The sequence below is a fragment of the Suncus etruscus genome, chromosome 1, assembly GCF_024139225.1.
Source record: "Suncus etruscus isolate mSunEtr1 chromosome 1, mSunEtr1.pri.cur, whole genome shotgun sequence".
NCBI classification, from domain to species: Eukaryota; Metazoa; Chordata; class Mammalia; order Eulipotyphla; family Soricidae; genus Suncus; species Suncus etruscus.
This window is the reverse complement of record NC_064848.1, coordinates 173,425,785-173,447,598: the sequence shown is the minus strand read 5'-3', so window position 1 is coordinate 173,447,598 and position 21,814 is coordinate 173,425,785. Positions and strand designations below refer to the sequence as shown.

At 39.2% G+C, this 21,814-nt stretch overlaps 1 protein-coding gene across 1 annotated transcript in view; it reads left to right on the top strand.

Moving 5' to 3' along the window:
* MED13 (mediator complex subunit 13) overlaps nt 1-21,814 on the top strand; it is a 105,400-nt gene that overhangs the window by 67,799 nt on the left and 15,787 nt on the right. Inside the window, exons 13-19 of the mRNA XM_049764678.1 lie at nt 886-976; nt 1,093-1,307; nt 1,685-1,881; nt 3,687-4,600; nt 13,620-13,781; nt 16,781-17,004; nt 18,888-19,077. Coding sequence (XP_049620635.1) covers nt 886-976; nt 1,093-1,307; nt 1,685-1,881; nt 3,687-4,600; nt 13,620-13,781; nt 16,781-17,004; nt 18,888-19,077 — 1,993 coding nt within the window. The remainder of the gene's footprint in view (nt 1-885; nt 977-1,092; nt 1,308-1,684; nt 1,882-3,686; nt 4,601-13,619; nt 13,782-16,780; nt 17,005-18,887; nt 19,078-21,814) is intronic.

Genomic DNA, 21,814 nt, shown 5'->3' with positions numbered 1-21,814 from the left:
ATGTATTTTGAAAATACTGGTAATTTCCTTTGGAGGAATGTTTCCCTTTCCATTTGGAAGATTATCCAATAGAGAACTAATCTTAAGTTAGGAATTGCCAAACATGTGTTTTATGTTTTCTATGGTAGGTTTTTTTTTTTCCCCTTCAATTTTGGGCCACACCCAGCGATGCTCAGAAATTGCTCCTGGCAGGCTGGGGGACCATATGGGATTCTGGGAATTGAACCTGAGTCCATGCTAGGTCAGCTGTGTGCAAGGCCAAATGCCCTACCACCATGCTATCACTCCAGCCCCATGTTTTATGTTTTTTAATTGTGTCTAGTTTGTATTTGGCTCTAGCATAACTTTAAAAAACTGCTTTTTGTTTTGTTTCTGGACTAAACTTGGCTTTGTGCTTAGGATCACTACTGGTGGGACTCAGAAGACCAAATGGGCTGGGCTGGGGGAAATCAAACTTGGGTTGGCCATGTGCAAGGTATTGTTACAGCCCCTTAAAATACAACTTAGTATTTTACTTCTAAGTTGTTTTTGTTTACGAGTTTTTTATTTGTTTTGATTTTTGGGATTATATCCATCAATACTCAGGTTTACTCTTGGTTTTATGCTAAGAAACCTGGCTTGAACCAACTTGGCTTAAACCTGAGTTGGCTGCATACAAAGCTAGCATTTTAACCGCTCTACTATTTTTCTGGCCTTATAAATTATCTTTGATTATTATGTTGTATTGTTCATGCTGAGAATGTGGTTCAGCAGTAAAGTGCTCACATATGTGTAAGACACCATGGATTTCGTCCTTGGCACCAAAAACTAAGCTACACCTAAGTGAATGATTATTAGATTGGGATTATATTTTGAAATTTCTGATGAATATTTTTCTTAAAATAGCCTGGATCTAAAAAATCAGCAAATGGATCAGATGATAAAGCCAGCTGCAAGGAATCAAAGACAGGAAATCTGGACCCATTATCTTGTATCAGTAAGTTTTGTAAATCCATGCTCCACATAAAATTATGAATTTTTAGTCTTAGCAAAGCTAAATAACATTAACTTATTTTTAGCCCTCCGTTGAAATGTGTGTGTTATTTTATATAGGCACTGCAGATCTTCATAAAATGTACCCTACACCACCGTCATTAGAGCAACATATTATGGGATTTTCTCCAATGAATATGAATAACAAGGAATATGGTAGCCTGGATACAACTCCTGGAGGAACTGTTCTAGAAGGAAATAATTCTATTATAGGAACTCAATTTAAAATTGAGGTTGATGAAGGATTCTGTAGCCCCAAACCTTTTGAAATTAAGGTAATTTTTTTCTGAGCAAAACAATTTTTACACTGATGTTTGAATTTTGGTGCTTCCTTATGATTTCTTGACACATTAAAAATACTTTATTGTGATTCTGATTTTGTAGCTAATAATCTTAAATACTGAATTGTGATACTATTAAGTATACATTTAGAAAAAGAACAGGGTTTTATTTACATTTTATTAATGTTTTTAAAGAAGAGATTAAAGGGCCCTAGATATGACACAGCAGTAGAGCATTCATCTTGCATGTGTGAGTTCGTGGGTATGTTTTTTAGCCAAAAACATAGAAGATACAATGAAGAACTATAGGCAGTGTATTATTTTTCAGAGGTAGGGATACTAAATTAAATTCCATGGTATTTCCATTGTAGGATTTTTCTTACGTCTATAAGCCTGAAAATTGTCAAGTTTTAGTTGGATGTTCTATGTTTGCACCTTTAAAAACTCTACCGAGCCAATGTTTGCCTCCTATCAAATTGCCAGAAGAGTGTATTTATCGTCAGAGTTGGACTGTTGGAAAACTGGAATTGCTTCCTTCAGGATCTGCATTGCCATTCATCAAAGAAGGGTATGATTTAGATTTATGTTACTGGCATAGTATATGTATTTATAGTACAGAAATGCTTAGTCGGGCCCGGAGAGATAGCACAGCGGTGTTTGCCTTGCAAGCAGCCGATCCAGGACCAAAGGTGGTTGGTTCGAATCCCGGTGTCCCATATGGTCCCCCGTGCCTGCCAGGAGCTATTTCTGAGCAGATAGCCAGGAGTAACCCCTGAGCACCGCCGGGTGTGGCCCAAAAACCAAAAAAAAAAAAAGAAAAAGAAAAAAAGAAATGCTAAGTCACCGGACTAGAGAGCTAGCAAAGTGGTAGGGCGTTTGCTTTGCATGCAGAAGGATGGTGGTTCAAATCCCGGCATCCCATATGGTCCCCCAATCTTGCCAGGAGCAATTTCTGAGCATAGAGCCAGGAGTAACCCCTGAACGCTGAACACTGTCAGGTGTGACCCAAAAACCAAAAAGAAAAAAAGAAATGTTTATACAGTTTTGTTTTTTTGTTTCGGCCACTCCCGGTGATGCTCAGGAGTTACTCTAGGCTATGCACTCAGAAATTACTCCTGGCTTGGGGAACCACATGGGACATCAGGGGATTGAACTGCAGTCCATCCTAGGCTAGCACACACAAGGCCAGACACCTTATGCCCAGCACCACTGCTCTGGCTCAACGCTTATACAGTTTTAATAGAACTGCATGGCATTTGGTATATGAAAAAAAATCCTGATTTCTAAATTATTTTAGTGTTACTAGGTAACATATTATATTATTATACTAGGCATAATGAATGTTGAATAACTTAATACCATTATGATTTATTTTTAATCAGAGCACAATTTATTTTGCTCTAGAATTTGAAAATCACTACCTTTTGTGTATATTTGCCATATTTTTATACCATTCACATTTTAATATCTGGTTTCTTATAAATAATAAAAATCATTGAATTGCTTATATATTTCTACACACAATCTATAAAATCAGGATTTAAAAAATTAGTGGTATTTTGGAATAAAGATAAAATGGGTATTTGTAGTATAAGAAATGTATGTAGGACTAATGAGTGATATGCACTTTTATTGCATTTATGAGATTCAATTCTCAGCACTGTATTGTCCCCTGAGCATTGTCGGTATTTTTCCCAAATATGAAATAAAGTCTAAAGTAGTGCGTATGGGAATATAGATATGGATAAATATACATCTTATTTATAATTTTGTAACTAGTTAGTTGACCCTCAGACCACCACATTAAGTAGGCATTTCAACCATGAATATGTTTTTTCTGTTTTGTTTTAATTTTGATCCATATCCATTGGTGCTCAGGGATTACTCCTGGCTTTGCACTCAAGAATCACTCCTGGTGGGCTCTAGGGACCATATGGGAGGACGAGGATCAAATCCAGTTTGTCCATCTGCAAAGCAAGCGCCCTACCCACTATACTCCTGCTGTGGCCCCCTCAACTAGAAATATGTTTTAATTGTACTTTTTTTGGGGGGTACACCTGGTGCCCCTCAGGGGCTACTCCTGGCTATACATTCAGAAATCACTCCTGGCTTGGGGGACCACATGGCACACCAGGATTGAACCAAGGTCTGTCATGGATCAGCCGTGTGCAAGGCAAACGCCCAACCACTGTGCTATCGCTCTGGCCCTTAATTGTACTTTTTATATTAATTGTGTATACATAATTTATAAAGCTGTGAAGGAGTGTCATTAGAGAGTTTTTTTGTTTTATTTTTATATACTTTTATGCTACTTTGTGTGTTATTTCATATTACTAATAGTGTGCGTTCTCTCTTTTACCCTAACGACTCCAGTGAGGGAAGTACTATGGATCAAGAATATGGCCCTGCTTATACACCTCAAACTCACACTTCTTTTGGAATGCCTCCTAGCAGTGCACCTCCTAGTAACAGTGGAGCTGGGATCCTGCCTTCTCCATCAACTCCTAGGTTTCCAACTCCAAGGACACCTCGGACTCCTCGGACTCCTCGTGGAGCTGGAGGCCCTGCTAGTGCTCAAGGTTCAGTCAAATATGAAAATTCAGACTTATATTCACCAGCTTCCACCCCATCCACCTGCAGACCCCTTAATTCTGTTGAACCCGCAACTGTTCCTTCCATACCTGAAGCACATAGTCTTTATGTCAACCTCATTCTTTCAGAATCAGTTATGAATTTATTTAAAGACTGTAACTTTGATAGTTGCTGTATCTGTGTCTGCAATATGAATATCAAGGGTGCCGATGTTGGAGTTTACATTCCAGATCCCACACAGGAAGCACAATATAGGTGTACCTGTGGCTTCAGTGCTGTCATGAATAGAAAATTTGGAAACAGTTCAGGATTATTTCTCGAAGATGAACTAGATATTATCGGACGCAACACAGATTGTGGCAAAGAAGCTGAAAAACGTTTTGAAGCTCTCAGGGCTACTTCTACTGAACATGTTAATGGAGGACTAAAGGATTCTGAAAAATTGCCTGATGAATTAATATTATTGCTGCAAGATCAGTGTACTAATTTATTTTCACCCTTTGGAGCAGACCAAGATCTTTTTCCCAAAATCGGTTTAACTAGCAATTGGGTCCGGGTGGAGGAGAGGGACTGCTGTAATGACTGCTATCTTGCATTAGAACATGGCCGTCAGTTTATGGATAACATGTCAGGAGGAAAGGTTGATGAAGCACTTGTGAAAAGTTCATGCTTACATCCCTGGTCCAAAAGAAATGGTAAGTATGCTAATGGGGTATTTTCTTTTTATTTTTTCTTGGGAAAAAAGTACTGAAGCCTTTTCTTAGTAGCTAATAGGCACTTAAATTTAGATGGAAAATTTCCTGGAGGGATGTTATTTAAAGGAAAATTTTCTGGGCAGGACAAACAGTGCAGCAGGTAAGGCATTGGCCTTGCATGTAGCTTACCCAGGTTCAATCCCTATGACCCCATTTCATCCTGAGCCTTTCCAGGTGTGAAACCTGAGCTAGGAGTAAGCACTGCCAGATGTGTCCCCTGAGCCCCCCCAAAAACTGCTTTAATTTTACCAATGAAAGTATGGTTATTTTTAGCTCTGTAATTATGTACTTATTGTAGGAATATAAAAGGTACCTTGCATATGTTATTCTAAAGTTGATAGCTCTGCTTTATTCAGCATTATTCTCATTAAGTAAATGAGAATAGGCCCGGAGAGATAGCACAGCGGCATTTGCCTTGCAAGCAGCTGATCCAGGACCAAAGGTGGTTGGTTCGAATCCCGGTGTCCCATATGGTCTCCCGTGCCTGCCAGGAGCTATTTCTGAGCAGACAGCCAGGAGTAATACCTGAGCACCGCCGGGTGTGACCCAAAAACCAAAAAAATAAAAAAAAAGTAAATGAGAATAAAAAAATATTTTAAGCACTTAGTATGGTCCTACATTGTTCTTAACAGTATTAAATGTAGCAGACATTTCGTTTGAACCCATATTTTCCTGGAGAAAAACAAGGGGGGGAAGTTAGTATATAATACATGATAGTTAAAAACAAAACCAAAAAAGTTTAGGTTTTGAGTTTGGGAGATAACTTAAAGGACTGAATGGAGGCCTCAGCTTGACTGCTGGTATTGCCTTGTCCCGTGAACTTGCTAGGAGTGATTTTGAATGCTTCTGAGATACATGTTTTTCCTGTTCTTCTCTCCTCACCTCCCTAAATCACAATAACAGGTGACAGATGCTTTGAATAAAAACAAAACAGGATAGAGGTCTAGAGTGATAGTACAGTCAGTAAGGGCATATGCATAGCTGACCTGGGTTCGATCCTTAGCATTCAGTATGGTTGTCCAGAGGAGAAATCTCTGAACACTGCCAGGTGTGACCTAAAAACAAAAGCAGGATAAAAAGAGTAGCAAAAATCATTATTTAAGGGCCAGAGAGGTAGTATAGCTTGTAAGGTTTTTTTGCCTTGCATAAAGCCAACCTGGGTTTGATGTTTGGTACCCCTATGTCCCCCTGGGTCCTGGCAGGAGTGATTTCTGAGTGCAGAGCTGGGAGTAAGCCTAAATACATCTAGATGTAGCCCTAAAAAAAAAAAAATCAGTAGTGTACCCTTTTAGATATGTGATTGAATGCATTAGTGACATAATTTGAGCCAATTCCTAAGTGAGTACTGTGTGAGTTTGTAATAAATGAAGTGAAGAATGCTTTGGGAAATACAAAGTGCAAATACCATGAGAGTGTAGAGTGCTTAATATGTTTGGACAACAAGAGGGTAGTGTTACTGTGCTAAATTAAGTGATGGAGACAGATCAAGTGTCAAAATCTAGTAGGGTTTTAGGAGACAATGTCAAACCATAAGGTTTTAGGATATACTAGCATGGCTATACCACCAGTTCTTTTCTGGTGGCCTTGTGGAGCCATCGATCAAACATAGACCAAACATAGATCAAACTTAGGCACACAAAGCATGCCCTCAGCTTTTTTGAGCTATCATTATTGGCTGGCTTGTTTGGTTTTTGGTTTTTGGGCCACACGCAGTGATGCTCAGGGGTTACTCCTGGCTATGCGCTCAAAAATTGCTCCTAGCTTGAGGGACCATATGGGATGTGAGGCTAGCACTGTTGGATAGCTTTTGCTTGTTTGTTTGTTTTTGTTTTTTTGGGTCACACCCGGCAGCGCTCAGGGGTTGCTCCTGGCTCTATGCTCAGAAATCACTACTGGCAGGCTCAAGGGACCATATGGGATGTCGGGATTCAAACCACTGTCTTTCTGCATGCAAGGCAAATGGCCTACCTTCAAGCTATCTCTCCAGCCCCACTTCCTTTCTTTTTTTACCTTTTCTTTCTTTCTCTTGATTAGTAAGAAGTTAGCTTTAAGAATATGTTTTGGAGTTTAAAAAAAAAAATCATTATTTTGGAAGTTTTTGAGGCTTACTCTCATCCCTATGTTGAGAGATTAATTCTGGTAGTACTAACAAGAACATATGCCATGCTGAGAATCGAACCAGGTCATTCAGGTGCAAGGGAAGAACCTTAACTCCTGCTTTGTTTCTCTGCCCTTAAAAAATTCAACTTAAGTAGTATATGCCAGACAATACATTTTATTTGGTCCTTGTGTAATTTGCTAATTCAATTCAAATGTTTTTGACCTTTGCAAAACAATTAGCCTTCTGAAAATATACAAGAGGGACAAAATTACGATGGAAATATTTAGAAACCTAGAATTTTAAGACATCATTTGATAAAATAAGAATAACCCCATGAGGGAGGGTCTAAAGAGACCATACAGCAAGTTGAATTTTTGTCTTTGCCATAGCCAGTCTGGGTTCAATCCTTAGCACCATATGGTACCCTGAGCCTGCCAGGAGTGATCCCTGAACACAGAACCAAAAGTAAGTCCTGAGCACTGCCAGGTGTGACCCAAAAATCAAACAGTAATTAAAAAAAAATAGCCCAACATCCGCTGACGTAAAATAGGTAAACATTATGATCATACACATGAAATTTTATAAACCCTGAGAGTGAATAAAGCTATATAACAAATAGATAAGTCATAGTAATGGCTTCGAGGAGGCGGGGGGGGGGGGGTGAAGAGCCCCAGAAATTAGAATGTAGTTAGAGGCTTTTGGGCCACATCTAATTCAAGAATGATCCCCTAGCAACTTTTAGGTACAGTAATACTGAGGATTGAACTAGTCAGTGGGATGCAAGGTACTCTCTCTGGCACAATATGAAATTTTTTTTTTTTTTTTTGGTTTTTGGGCCACACCCTGTGACGCTCAGGGATTACTCCTGGCTATGCGCTCAGAAGTTGCTCCTGGCTTCTTGGGGGACCATATGGGATGCCAGGGGATCGAACCGCGGTCCGTCCTAGGCTAGCGCAGGCAAGGCAGGCATCTTACCTCCAGCGCCACCGCCCGGCCCCACAATATGAAATTTTAATAAAATCCCAAAAGAAGCAAAATGTTGTCTTTTTCCAATGCTCATAAAATTCAGCATAGTGATTAATAATTAATAGCAGAGAGACAAAGTGGGGGAATAAACAATGCTAGAAAACATACCTAGTATATGCAAAAACCTCAGTTTGAAACCTGGTATCACTTTTGCCCTATCTCTACCAGTATTGCTGGTTTACATCACCAGCTCTCATCAGTCTAAACTTTTCTGGGAAGGGTTCCTAGAGAACAAAAGGCTGAGAGACAGGACAGAGAAGCACTTTGTAAGAATGTTTTGATTAATGTTCTTTTTGTTGGACTGTTAGATTGTAATTCATTGTTATTGGTTTTTTAATGTGTGCAGTAAAGGACCAGAGTGAAAGCCAACCCAGGTTTATTCCCTGGCATACTATATGGCCCCAGAACACCACCAAAAGTGATCCCTGAGTGCAGAGCCATGAATAACCCCTGAGCATCACCCAGTGTGGCTGGGGGTGGATGGTGTTATAAGCTAAAAGGACAGTGTGTATATACGTCTGATAAATATTTTGTTCATTATGTAGTATATTGATTATTTAAATTTATGTTACTCCAGAACTAAATTGAAAAAGTAAGATAAGGGGCCGGGCGGTGGCGCTAAAGGTAAGGTGCCTGCCTTGCCTGCGCTAGCCTTGAACGGACCGCGGTTCGATCCCCCGGTGTCCCATATGGTCCCCCAAGCCAGGAGCAACTTCTGAGCGCGTAGCCAGGAGTAACCCCTGAGCGTTACTGGGTGTGGCCCAAAAACCAAAAAAAGAAAAAAAAAAAGAAAAAGTAAGATAAGGGGGCCAGAGCAAGAGCACAGTAGTAGGGTATTTGCCTCACACACGGCCAATACCGAGGGACCTCGGTTCAATTCCTAGAAACCCTAAGCCTGGCAGGAGTAATTTTTGAGTGCAGAGCCTGGAGTAACCTGTGTGCCTCCAGGTATTTTCTAAAATAAAATAAAATAAAATAAAATAAATAAAAAGGGATGAATTATTTTATAGTTTTTTTTTTTTTTTTTAATAAGTCAAACAGAGTTAAGAGCAGGCTGTTGGAGGACTGGAAAAATAGAATAGCAGGTGCTTACCTTGCATGCAGTTGATCTAGATTTGATCCCTGGCACCACATATGGTCTTGAATCTTGCAGAGATCCAGTATAAGCCCTGAGCATACCCAGATATCTGATCCAAAAACAAACAAAGTAGGCTGTGACCCAAATAGCCTAGGTTTGAAATGTGACTAATCCTATATGCTAAGGTTTACCTTGGGCAAGTTATTTAACTTCTGTGATTCAATTTCTTTTTGTTTGTTTGTTTTTGGGCCACACCCGGCAGTATTCAGGGGTTACTCCTGGCTGTCTGCTCAGAAATAGCTCCTGGCAGGCACAGGGGACCATATGGGACACCGGGATTCGAACCAACCACCTTTGGTCCTGGATTGGCTGCTTGCAAGGCAAACGCCACTGTGCTGTCTCTCCTGGCCCTGTGGTTCAATTTCTTAAACTTGTGTCAGTGGTAACATTTGACCCATATGTCAAATTAGCTAATACTTAAAACAAAATGGTGTTCGGCATCTGTTAATATTTCATGTCAGCAGAAGTAAGAGTAATAGCAGTATATGAGCATTCTTATTTATCTTTAAACAACTAATTTGCTGAATTATAAAACACATTTTGGGATATGTACTCAGCAGTAGAGAGTTTGCCTTACATGTATGGATTACCAGCACCACACACACATTGAGTATTTGCTGGTGTGTATTTTTTTTCTATAAAAAATAAATTGTTTTAAATAGAAACTTGCCCAGCTGCAAAGACTAAATTTATTCTATAAACTGTTCTTAAAAATGTAATTGGGGGGCCAGAGAAATAAATATAGGGTGCTTGCCTTGCATTCAGTGGACCTGGGTTTGAATCCCAGCATCCTATATGGTGCCCTGAGCTGGTCAGGAATAGTAACCCCTGAACCCCTGAACATTCCTGGGTGTGGCCCAAAAAACAAAATAACAACAAAAGTAATTGGTTCTCAGTACTACAGGGCTGGTGTTGGATGTGATTGTCAGGAAAGTCCCCCAGTCCCTGGTACCATTTGGTAATACTCCCCCAAATAAAATTGAAACAGAAATGAGAGAAAACATCTTTGAAATTCAGTATTAAAATAGTGAAATAAAATCTAAATGTGCAATATTTTAAGCACTATAAAATAGTAAACTCCTACAATGGGACTTGGCATAATTTGTTCAGACACAGATCCCTCATATGTCTTTACATGGGTAATTTGTCTCATTTAATTCTTTTTTTTTTTTTTTTCATTTAATTCTTATGTCATCTTGCTATCTATAACACTGCAAATCTCTTCATTTTCTTCATTCAACTTCCCCTCCCCTTTTCAGTGTTTGCCTTTTACCTTCCTGCAACACACTTTGCCTCCTTAAAAAAATGAGGCCAAGGGCCCGGAGAGATAGTACAGCGGTGTTTGCCTTGCAAGCAGCCGATCCAGGACCAAAGGTGGTTGGTTCGAATCCCGGTGTCCCATATGGTCTCTCGTGCCTGCCAGGAGCTATTTCTGAGCAGACAGCCAGGAGTAACCCCTGAGCATCGCCCAAAAACCAAAAAAAAAAAAAAAAAAAAAAAGAGGTCAAGGCATTACTACAGTGGATATGGTATGACATTTTCCTTGTAAGTGGCGGACCCTGTTTCCAGTTAACCTTCAGCGATGTCAGGTGTGGCCCCCAAACAAAACAACCAAAAAAATTTTTTTTATTCTGTAGGGGCCGGAGAGATAGCACAGTGGTAGGGCGTTTGCCTTAGACACAGAAGAACTGTAGTTCAAATCCCGGCATCCCATATGGTCCCCCGAGCCTGCCAGGAGCGATTTCTGAGCGTAGAGCCAGGAGGAACCCCTGATCGTTGCTGGGTGTGGTCCCTCCAAAAAAAAATTTTTTTTTATTTTTTAACCATTGTTTTCCTTACAGGTCTCACATTAGAGACCTAATTCAGTGTGTGTAAGTATATAAATACAGTATATCCTTGGAGGGTGTGATTTGAGCCATACCAGTCTCTACTTGGTGAACTCCTGCCTACTCAGGGCCTTCCTCCCAGCATTCATTGCTCAGGACCATGGTGGTGCTGAAAATTGAACTACTACATATAAGGCAGGCACCTTAACTTTTATACTAGCTCTCTAGCACTTGAAATTATTTTTTAATTTTAAAATAGGTGACTTTACATGATTTCATGGCGTGAAAGCAGTTTATACAGTATTCACAGTAGCTATCATAATTCTAGCTCAAAAGTAGATCTTCAAAAAAATTTTCATAGAGAATAAACGTATCTAAAATTTCTGAATTGGGGCCAGAGAGATAGCACAGCAGTAGGGCAAGTGGCCGACCCAGATGGTTCAAATCCCGGCATCCTATATGGTCCCCGTGCTGGCCAGGAGCAATTTCAGAGCAAAGATCCAGGAGTAGAAATTTTATTTTATTTTTGGTTTTTTGGGCCACGCCCAGCAGCAGCGCTCAGTGGTTACTCCTGGATCTTTGCTCTGAAATTGCTCCTGGCCAGCACGGGGACCATATAGGATGCCGGGATTTGAACCATCTGGGTCGGCCACTTGCCCTACTGCTGTGCTATCTCTCTGGCCCCAATTCAGAAATTTTAGATACGTTTATTCTCTATGAAAATTTTTTTGAAGATCTACTTTTGACCTAGAATTATGATAGCTACTGTGAATACCCACGAATCTCAAAAGTTCACCCATATCAGAATTTTCAGGGTAAGCTCTGCCTGTCTCTATTTTTCAAATGTGTGTATGTATGTATGTATATGTATGTATGTATGTATGTGTATATGCAAGGATATGTATGTGTTGAATCTTTGTGTAATTATAACTGACATTAGCCAATCACAACTTTTTGTAGTCTTATATATACATGTGTAAAATAGCTTCCATAGCTTAAAACTTATTGCAAGTTACCAGTGTATTAGTCATGATTTCATTTTATATAATTTATTACTTGGGATCATTATATATTATTTTTGTAATAGTTTATATAAACATAGTTATTAGACATTATGTTTGAGATTTTGTTTTTGTTTTTTTTTAATTTTTTTTTTTTGGTTTTTGGGCCACACCCGGTAACGCTCAGGGGTTACTCTTGGCTATGTGCTCAGAAGTTGCTCCTGGCTTGGGGGACCATATGGGACACCGGGGGATCGAACCTCGGTCCGTCCAAGGCTAACGCAGGAAAGGCAGGCACCTTACCTTTAGCGCCACCGCCCGGCCCATGTTTGAGATTTTGTACAGTCTTTACAGAAAGGGAGTTACAGACAATAAATCAGCAATAATAATAATAATAATAATAATAATAAACCAAAGTCAGATTATTTGTTTTGGTTTTTTGAGCCACACCTACTGGTGCTTATGGTATGTGTCTGTTCAGTGCTCAGGAATCACTTTAGGGATGTACTCAGGGACCTTTGGTGTCAGATCCACTCCAAAACATGTGTTCTGTCCCATTGAATTCTTTCTTGTTGCTCCTTAAAATTGAGTTAGGCGAACAGAGTGCTTATTTAGGTTTAATATTGCACCTGAACCATGCCTGGTGAGGATAGATCAATTATATGTATAGTGTAGTGGGTTTTCTTGTGTGTGTGTGTGTGTGTGTGTGTGTGTGTGTGTGTGTGTGTGTGTGTGTGTGTGTGTGTGTTTAGTGATTGACATTTAAGAGCAATAACTTTCATATCCACGCTGATGGTCAGAAATATAGGTCATAATTATAAATCTATAAACATAGATTTATAAGGTATCTAGATATTGCATTTATTTTAGCAGTGTAAACAACTATGTATTACTGTGAGCTCTATATTTCAGAATATTACAGTCTACTATTTTTCCAAATTAAACTTTCATCAATGTGGGCGGGAAGAGATAGTATAGTGGGTAAGGCATTTTTGCCTTACACGTGGTTTACAAGTATTGATCCCCAGCACCAGCACTCCAATGGTTGCCTGAACTCAGAGCCAGGAGTCTGCCTTAAGCACAGCAATTTGTGACTCAGAAATAAAACAAACCAAAAAAATATGTATATATGCACACATATAATCCGTCTTATTTTACCTTCACAGTGGTTGTTAAGGAACATTTTTTATGACTCATTTTCATATGAGGCAGACTTCTGGTAAAAGAGTAAATATGCAAAGAGAAAAAAAGAGTAAAAGAGTAAAAATGCAAACAGGCCTAAATAATTTGATTAACTTAAACTTTAAAGAGTTACTTTTATGGAGATTACTCAAAATATGATTTCTGCTGTGTCTCTTGGTTTTAAGTGTCTAAATGAAACATTTCTACAAATCAATTTAGATCAGGGATCTCAAACTCGCGGCCCTCCATACAACATTTTGTGGCTTGCGGCCGGTCTTCAGATATCGCAGTATTCGCGATTATTCACTTACCGAATAATCGCAATAAAAATCGCATTAAACATTTGCATACCCCGAGCAGTTCGTTCGGGGTATGCAAATGTTTAATGCGATTTTTTTTCTTACTAATGCGATTTTTTTTTTTATTGCGAAAATTTGGTAAGCGAAATCCCTTATGCGGCCCTGCCTCACCCAGACTTTGCCTCCTGCGGCCCCCAGGTAAATTGAGTTTGAGACCCCTGATTTAGATAAAACTTAAGACAGTTCTCTGTACAAATGTTCTTTTTAATCTTGGACATGAGGAGCTGACATTTCCTAGATAAATATTTTAATCTTAAAATTTTGTGTTTGTAATATCAGTTTTTTGTGTTTTTTTTTGTTTGTTTGTTTTTTAATAAATGGTTTAGATGTGAGTATGCAGTGCTCACAGGATATACTTCGAATGCTCCTATCCCTTCAGCCAGTTCTTCAGGATGCTATTCAGAAAAAAAGAACAGTAAGGCCTTGGGGGGTTCAAGGTCCTCTCACTTGGCAACAATTTCATAAAATGGCTGGCCGAGGCTCTTATGGTAAGTGATTTTAATATGTCTATTGATTGGTTTTATATCATTCACTAGATTTTTGCACCTGATGTGAAAATGCGTCATTTGTCATAGTAAATATTTTTATGTTCTGTATTTTCACTTAAAGCCTGTATAGTCAGTCCTAACTTTTCTTAACTTTTAGTGTTCCAATATTTACTTTTAATATGTAAAACCAGGGTGTGGAGTAGGTATGGCACTCACCCTGCATGCAGCCAATCTGGGTTGATCCCAGGCATCTCCTAAGGTCCCCTGAACACCACCAGGAGTAATAATTCCTGAGTGCAGAGCAAGTAAAACCAGTGAAGTGAGGCCTTTCTTTAAGAACCCAGTTTCTAACCCCAGTTCAGGAGGAATGGCTTCACTTCTCTGGTTTCACATAATAGACTGACCAGTAAGATGTTCTATGAATAAGTTATATTGTCAACATTTTCAAAGACTGAATAAAACTGAATTTCTTAAAATACAGGAGGGAATAATACTGATGATAAAACACCCACCCAGATCTTCATTTAAACTTTAGAAAAATATCTCAAATTGAATCTTGCTCATTGTGATGAGTAGTTAGTGGATATTCTAGATCTGGTAATGATAAGCTTATGATCAATTGTAATAGAAAAGAATACTTAATAGTGAGTGAAATCTCTTGTGAATACTGGTTCAGAAAATTAAAGTTCCTTTACATTTAACTCTTGAAATTTCATCTCCTGATATTTTCATTACCATAGTCATAAATGATGTTCACACGTGATAGAATTGCTTGCATCCTCCTTCACCCGCTTTCCCTAATGTTAAGCCAAAAATTATTTTTTAAAAATTAGATACCAGAATTGTGACATACAGAATTGTATGTCTTTTCAGTGACTACATTGTTTTGTTTTTGAGCCACACCCGGCTATGCTCAGGGATTATTCGTGCCTCTGTGTGCAAGGATCCTTAGTGGTAGAGGTGACTAGATAGGGTGCCAGGCCTTGTACCTGGATTGGTTACTTTAAGGCAAGTGCCTACCTATGTGATTATCACTGTGGCCCATGGAGAAGGGGGGCAGGAATAGAGAGAAGCAGAGGCCATACAGGCCATTCATGGTTGTGATCAGTCTGCTTTATTATCACTCTGGCCCTTCATTGTTGTGTGTGTGTTGGGGAGGGTCTTAGAGCCACGTTTGGCAGTGCTAAGAGCGTACTTTGACTTTGTGGTCAGGGTTCACTCCTTTTGGGCTCAAGAGACTATATGGGGTGCTAGGGATCAAGCCCAGTTTGGCGGCTTGCAAAGCAATTTCTCTACCCTCTTTACTATTGCTCTGGCCCCTCTTATGTGTATTATTCTACTAGTCTGTTTATAGATTGTTTCTATTATAATTATATATTAAACTATTTTTTATAATATGCATCTATAACTTGATTTTTAAGCTTGTTTTTATTTAAATGTGTATTGTGAAATTACTTGCTACAAAATTTAAACCCCCACATATTAAATGCTTTTTATGGAAACAGAGAGCTAATACAGCAGATAAGGTGCTTGTCTTGCACACAGCAAGCCGTGTTCCATTCCTGGTGCCTTATATAGTCAGGGAGTCCTCCAGCAATAATCCCTGAACAGTGCCAGGAGTAAGCCCTGAGCAAAGTTGATTGTGACATTATCCCCCAGATTAAATGCCTTTCCCCCTTATAAATGGGTTCTCATTAAATAGGTGAAAATTATTGTTTTGTTATATTTTGGGGGGGAGTTGGGTTTGAGGGGCTTGGGCCACACCCATCAGCACTCAGGGCTTATTCTTGACTCTGAACGTAGAAATTACTCTGGCAGACTCAGAGACTGTGGAATGTTGGGCATCGAACCCAGGTCAGCTTCTTGCAAAGCAAATGCCCTATCCCTGTGCTATCGTTCCCAGCCCCTTGTTATAGTTTTGTGAAATAGAATTGTATAAAACTTGAAGTTTAGTTTCTAAGCTATGTAATCCTAACTCTGCTACTTACTTTGTAGTTAAGATACTAAGATAATATTATTAAAATAGTTTCCATTTCTGTTTTCTCATCTCTGAACATATTTCCCACGGGTGTGGCCCGAAAAACCAAAAAATAAGATTAAGCATCTCTTACATATATGAAATAATCTCATTTCTGTGAACTTTGTTCATATTCTTTATAGATTTCTGTTACGTTTTCAATAGTTTTATGTATTGGTTTCCTTCATATAGTAAGGAAATGAACCTTTTGTTATATGAACTATATTTATCAATTTGTTATGTCAAATTAGTCTGACTAACCAATTTTCAAATGAACAGGTTTTATGTTATATCTAGAAAGACCTTTGTCTAAATTGATTAAAAATGAAAATACTCCCTCATATTTTCTTTTGTATTTAAATTTTGGTTTGTTTTCAAATTGCTTTTATACTTAGAAGGGTGTAAGATTGTTTTGTAAAAAAAAAAAAAAGATCTGGGGCCGGGCGGTGGCGCTAAAGGTAAGGTGCCTGCCTTGCCTGCGCTAGCCTTGGACGGACCATGGTTCGATCCCCCAGTGTCCCATATGGTCCCCCAAGCCAGGAGCAACTTCTGAGCACATAGCCAGGAGTAACCCCTGAGCGTTACCGGGTGTGGCCCAAAAACCAAAAAAAAAAAAGATCTATATATATAAAGATTGTTTTATAAAAATAATTGGGGGCTGGAGCGTTAGCACAGTGGTAGGGCATTTGCCTTGCACATGCTCAATCTGGGACGGATGGTGGTTCAAATCCCATATGGTCCCCGGTGTCTGCTAGGAGCAACTTCTGAACATAGCGCCAGGAGTAACCCCTGAGTGCTGCCAGGTCTGACCCCACCCCCCCCAAATTTAGGAAATTATAATTATGGAAAAATTTTAATTATGTATCAAGGAATTTTTACTTCTAATCAAATATTTTACTAGTAATGACTTTATTAAATTTATAAATTTCACAAAAAGATTTGTACCTTAAATATTTTTTTAACACATGACTTTCTTGTTTAGGAACTGATGAATCCCCAGAACCACTGCCAATCCCCACGTTTTTGTTGGGTTATGATTATGATTTTCTGGTGCTTTCTCCTTTTGCTCTTCCTTATTGGGAGAGATTGATGCTGGAACCCTATGGATCTCAAAGAGATGTAGCCTATGTTGTACTGTGTCCAGAGAATGAAGCTTTGTTAAATGGAGCCAAAGGCTTTTTTAGAGATCTGACTGCAATATATGAAGTATGTATAAACTACTTTATAATTTTCAAATTTATGTCTAAAATAAAATAATGTATACTGGCTAGGTCATTTGAATTATGTCAATTAGGTGTTTATATTCCTAGTATTAGAGTGGTCCAGACCTTTGGGTAAAAGTAGAAACCAATCACTGAGATCAAGGGAAAAAACATTACAAGGTAATCATTTTAAATAGGGAAGAAACTACATTTGTAAAAATTTTAGCCCACATTGTTTAGGATATCATGAATGATAATAAGCCTCATTTTCTTCATATGTAAATAAAGCAATGGTAGAGCTTTCTAAAATCCATTTTATTTCTAAAATTAGAATTGTTTTAAGTCACAATTCTAATGTTACATACATTGCGGAGCATAGTGATTGTAAAGTTACTATATTAAACTTTCCTTTACTCTAAATTTAATCCTAAAGTTGTATCCTAAATTTAATCTTTATCATTTCTCTTATAGAGCTAATTATACTGGTTTTGCTTCTTCTAAATATTCCACTTAATCACAAACTATCTGTAATGTTTTTTAGAAAAGAATTATTTTTGGGCCGAAGTGATAGCATGGTGGGTAGGGCATTTGCACACAGCCAACCCAGGTTCGATCTCCAGCATTACATTTGGTCCCCTGAGCCTGCTAGGAGCTATTCCTGAGTGCCTCCAGTGTGGCCCATAAACCAAAAAATGAGAGAAAAAAAAAAGAATTTTTTACCTAAGAATTATTTGGAACCACTAGTCCTATAAAATCTTTAAAAGGTCCATAGATATGGGAGTGTGGGGATAGGACAGGAAAATTAAATTCCATAGTTAAACAGGTATGGGGAAATAGTAATCACCTTTTAGTAATTCACTAGTCATTCCTAGATTAGCATTAGAAAATTTCACAGTAAGAGGCCAGAGTACAGGAAGGACACTTTTTGACAGTAAAGAAATCCTCTACTTAAATTTTCTTAGTCCTGTATTGAAAACCTTTTTGACATTGGACTTTTTATATAAAGGTCACACCTGCAGTTCTCTGGAATCCAGAGTAGCCCTTGGCAGAACTCAACCCCAAGAGCTTAATGTTGGGGGAAGGGAGTCACTAGGGCCACATTCAGCAGTGCTCAGAGAACCAATCAGTGCCAGGGGTAGTAATTAAAGTCTTGCATAAGAAACAGATGTACTTGAGCTGTATTCCCTGTCATGCTGTTGGATTTATAACAAAGTGAAAGGCTTAAAGACTGAAAGTAAGAACTTGCTTTATTTTATTATGACAAGTTTGTTTGGGGGCCATAACCAACAGTGCTCAGGAATCATCACCGGTGACGTTCAGGATCATAAAGTAGTGCAATACATTGAACCCAGTCTAGCATGAAAATCATGTGCTCAGCCTTTCTTATGACTTTTTTTGTTTTGGTTTTGGTTTTTGGGCCACACCCAGTGACGCTCAGTGCTTACTCCTGGCTATGCGCTCAGAAATTGCGCCTGGCGTGGAGGACCATATAGGATGCTGGGGGATCAAACCATGGTCCGTCCTAGATTAGCATGGCAAGGCAAACGCCCTACCTCTTGCGCCACCTCTCCGCCCCTCTTAAGACTTTTTTAAAATGGTTTCATGTGTTTATATACATGAATTGGGGATTATGTACAGTGTAAAATGTTTGTGTATGAATGCTTCTGTATTCTGTAAATTTTTATTATTCAAATCAAATGGACTCAGGGCTATTCCTCTGGTGCTTTATTGGATCTGTTTTAATTTTGAGATTAATGGATTTTTAATGTAATATAATTTTATCCTTAATATTTGTATACATATAACTACTGATAATCTTATATTTAGAGCTTAAATGTCTTATGTTCTTAAGTGCTATATTAATTCTGCTTTCTTATGTACATTTAGTCATGTCGATTGGGTCAACATAGACCTATTTCTCGACTGTTATCAGATGGAATCATGAGAGTTGGATCTACTGCATCAAAGAAACTATCAGAAAAATTGGTAGCAGAATGGTTTTCTCAGGCAGCTGATGGTAACAACGAAGCATTTTCTAAACTCAAACTGTATGCACAAGTTTGCAGATATGACCTAGGTATTAATTTGTATTTATTGTTTAACAATAAATAAAGAGTATTAGCAAAGTTTAACCTAGTCATCCACCTGTTTTGTTGTTTGCTTTGGATGTCATACTGGGCAGTGCTCAGGACCTACTGCTAGTTTTGAACTAAGGCATTAACTCCTGATGCTTCTCAAGGTAGTATATAGGATGCTGGGATCAAACCCAGGTTGGCTACCTGCAAGGCAAGCACTTTATCTGTGGTTCTGTCAATTTGGCCTTCATTTTTATTCTTAATTGAGCCCTCTACAGTAAAATTTGTTCGTGTAATACTGCTTCCCTAATTTACCAACACATATATAAGTCTTGTGGCAGTGTTCATGCTTTGCCAGAAGACAACTTAATGTGAAGAGCAGAATCTTTATTAGCCTCTACACAGAGTAGTGGTAGTAGTACTTAGAGCTGTAGTTGTTGAGGCGAGAGAGATAGCACAGCGGTAGGGAGTTTGCCTTGCATGCAGCCAATCCAGGGCAGATGGTAGTTCAAGTCCCAGCATTCCATATGGTTCCCGAACCTGCCAGGAGCGATTTCTGAGCACAGAGCCAGGAGTAACCCCTGATCACTGCTGGGTATGACCCAAAAACCAAAACTGGAAAAAAAACAAAAAAAAACAAAGGAAAGAAAGTCATAGTCATAGTCATGGTAGTGATGTCTTTCAAGTTGTTGGAGATGAAGGGGAATGGGTTCTTTTCCCCCACAAATTATTTGAATATATATACTTAAAACCATTCCAACCCTAACTCTGCCCACTTAACAAGCCATTTATTTTTTTCTACATAAATTTTTTTATTCAAAGAGCATGTCCTTTTCCATTTTTGTTTGTTTGTTTGTTTGTTTGGACCACACCTGTTTGACGATCAGGGGTTACTCCTGGCTATGAACTCAGAAATCGCCCCTGGCTTGAGGGCATCATATGGGATGCCTGGGGATTGAACTGCTGTCAGTCCTAGGCTAGCGCTGGCAAGGCAGGCACCTTAACTCAAGCCCCACCTCTCTGGTCCCCTTTTTCCATTTTCTATCTCTCCAGTCCCCATCCAACTGTTTTTGTAAGTAAAATGTTATTAGAACACAGTCATGCTCATTTACTTATTTATACATTGGAGGCTGCTTTTGTCCTATAAGAACAGAACTGAGTAGTTTGTTTAAAGATTATGACCCATAAAGCCTAATATCTATGCATCTGACTTTTTAAAAGTTTACTGATGTTTGTGGTAGGGATCTGATCAGATTGGAAATATTGTTGAATATCCATTGAAGGGTTTAGAGATTATTGAATTTTCTGTTGGATGTAATGTTGTATGAACTTTATTAGCACTAGTATTCTTGGGAGTGTTGGGGTTTTTTTAGGGAGTACACCTGGCTGTGTTTAGTTCCTAGTGACAGCTTTTCACTCAGAAATTACCCCTTTTGGAACCATGTACAGTGCTAGGGTTGACTGTACAGAATAAGAGCCTTAGCCTGGTACCATCTCTTTGGCTCCCAATGTGTTAAAATGCTTGATTTAGGAGGCAGAAATGTATCTCAGTAGTAGAGTACATGTCTCACTTATATGTATGTGTCTTTTTTTCTGATACCTAGAACCCACTTCAAAATTTTTGTTAATGGGTTAGAAAGGTAATGACATGGGGCCGGGCGGTGGCGCTGGAGGTAAGGTGCCTGCCTTGCCTGCGCTAGCATAGGACGGACCGCGGTTCGATCCCCCGGCGTCCCATATGGTCCCCCAAGAAGCCAGGAGCAACTTCTGAGCGCATAGCCAGGAGTAACCCCTGAGCGTCACAGGGTGTGGCCCAAAAACAAAAACAAAACAAAACAAAAAAAAAACAGAAAGGTAATGACTTAAAGTAGCTACCTTGACAAAGTGGGTTTTCAATCTTTATAAAATAGAAGTCTGTTGAAATTTTTTTTTGTCACACCCAGCAATATAGTTCAGGGGTTACACCTGGCTTTGCACTTGGGAATCACTCTTGGCATAGCTCAGGGTACCATATGATTATGCTGGACCATATGTGGACCCAGAGCAGCCTCCTACAGGGCAAGCCCTACCTGTTGTATTATCTCTCCGGCCCCTGTTAGTAATACTCGAGTTCAAATATCAGTGACTTAGACTTAATTCAAGAACCACAGAACCAGGGCCAGAGAGATAGCATGGAGGTAGGGCATTTGCTTTGCATGCAGAAGGACGGTGGTTCGAATCCCGGCATCCCATATGGTCCCCTAAGCCTGCCAGGATTAGCCCCTGAGCGCTGCTGGGTGTGACCCAAAAACAAAAAAAACATCGCTGACAAAAGTTTGATCCATGTACCCCACAGGTTTGTGGGCTAACACCCCTCCCAAAAATGAAAGAATCACAAAACCGGAATACTAATCTCAATACCATTACTGTAATTTGTCACACTGTGATGACATTCTTCCATTTTGGGGGGGGGGACACACCCAGTGACACTCTGGGGTTACTCCTAGCCATGCACTCAGAAATCGCTCCTGGCTTGGGGGACCATATGGGACACTAGGGATCAAACCACGGTTCGTCCTAGGCTAGTGCCAGCAAGGCAGACAGACACCTTACCACTTGCACCACTGCTCCGGCCTCATTCTTTTATTTTATATTTAATTAGTTCCCAGTGTAGTTACTATTTATTTACCTTGCAATTTAGAAACCATTTGAATCATTTAGCAAAGTTTTGCTGGATATGTTATACATTTATTAAAAATG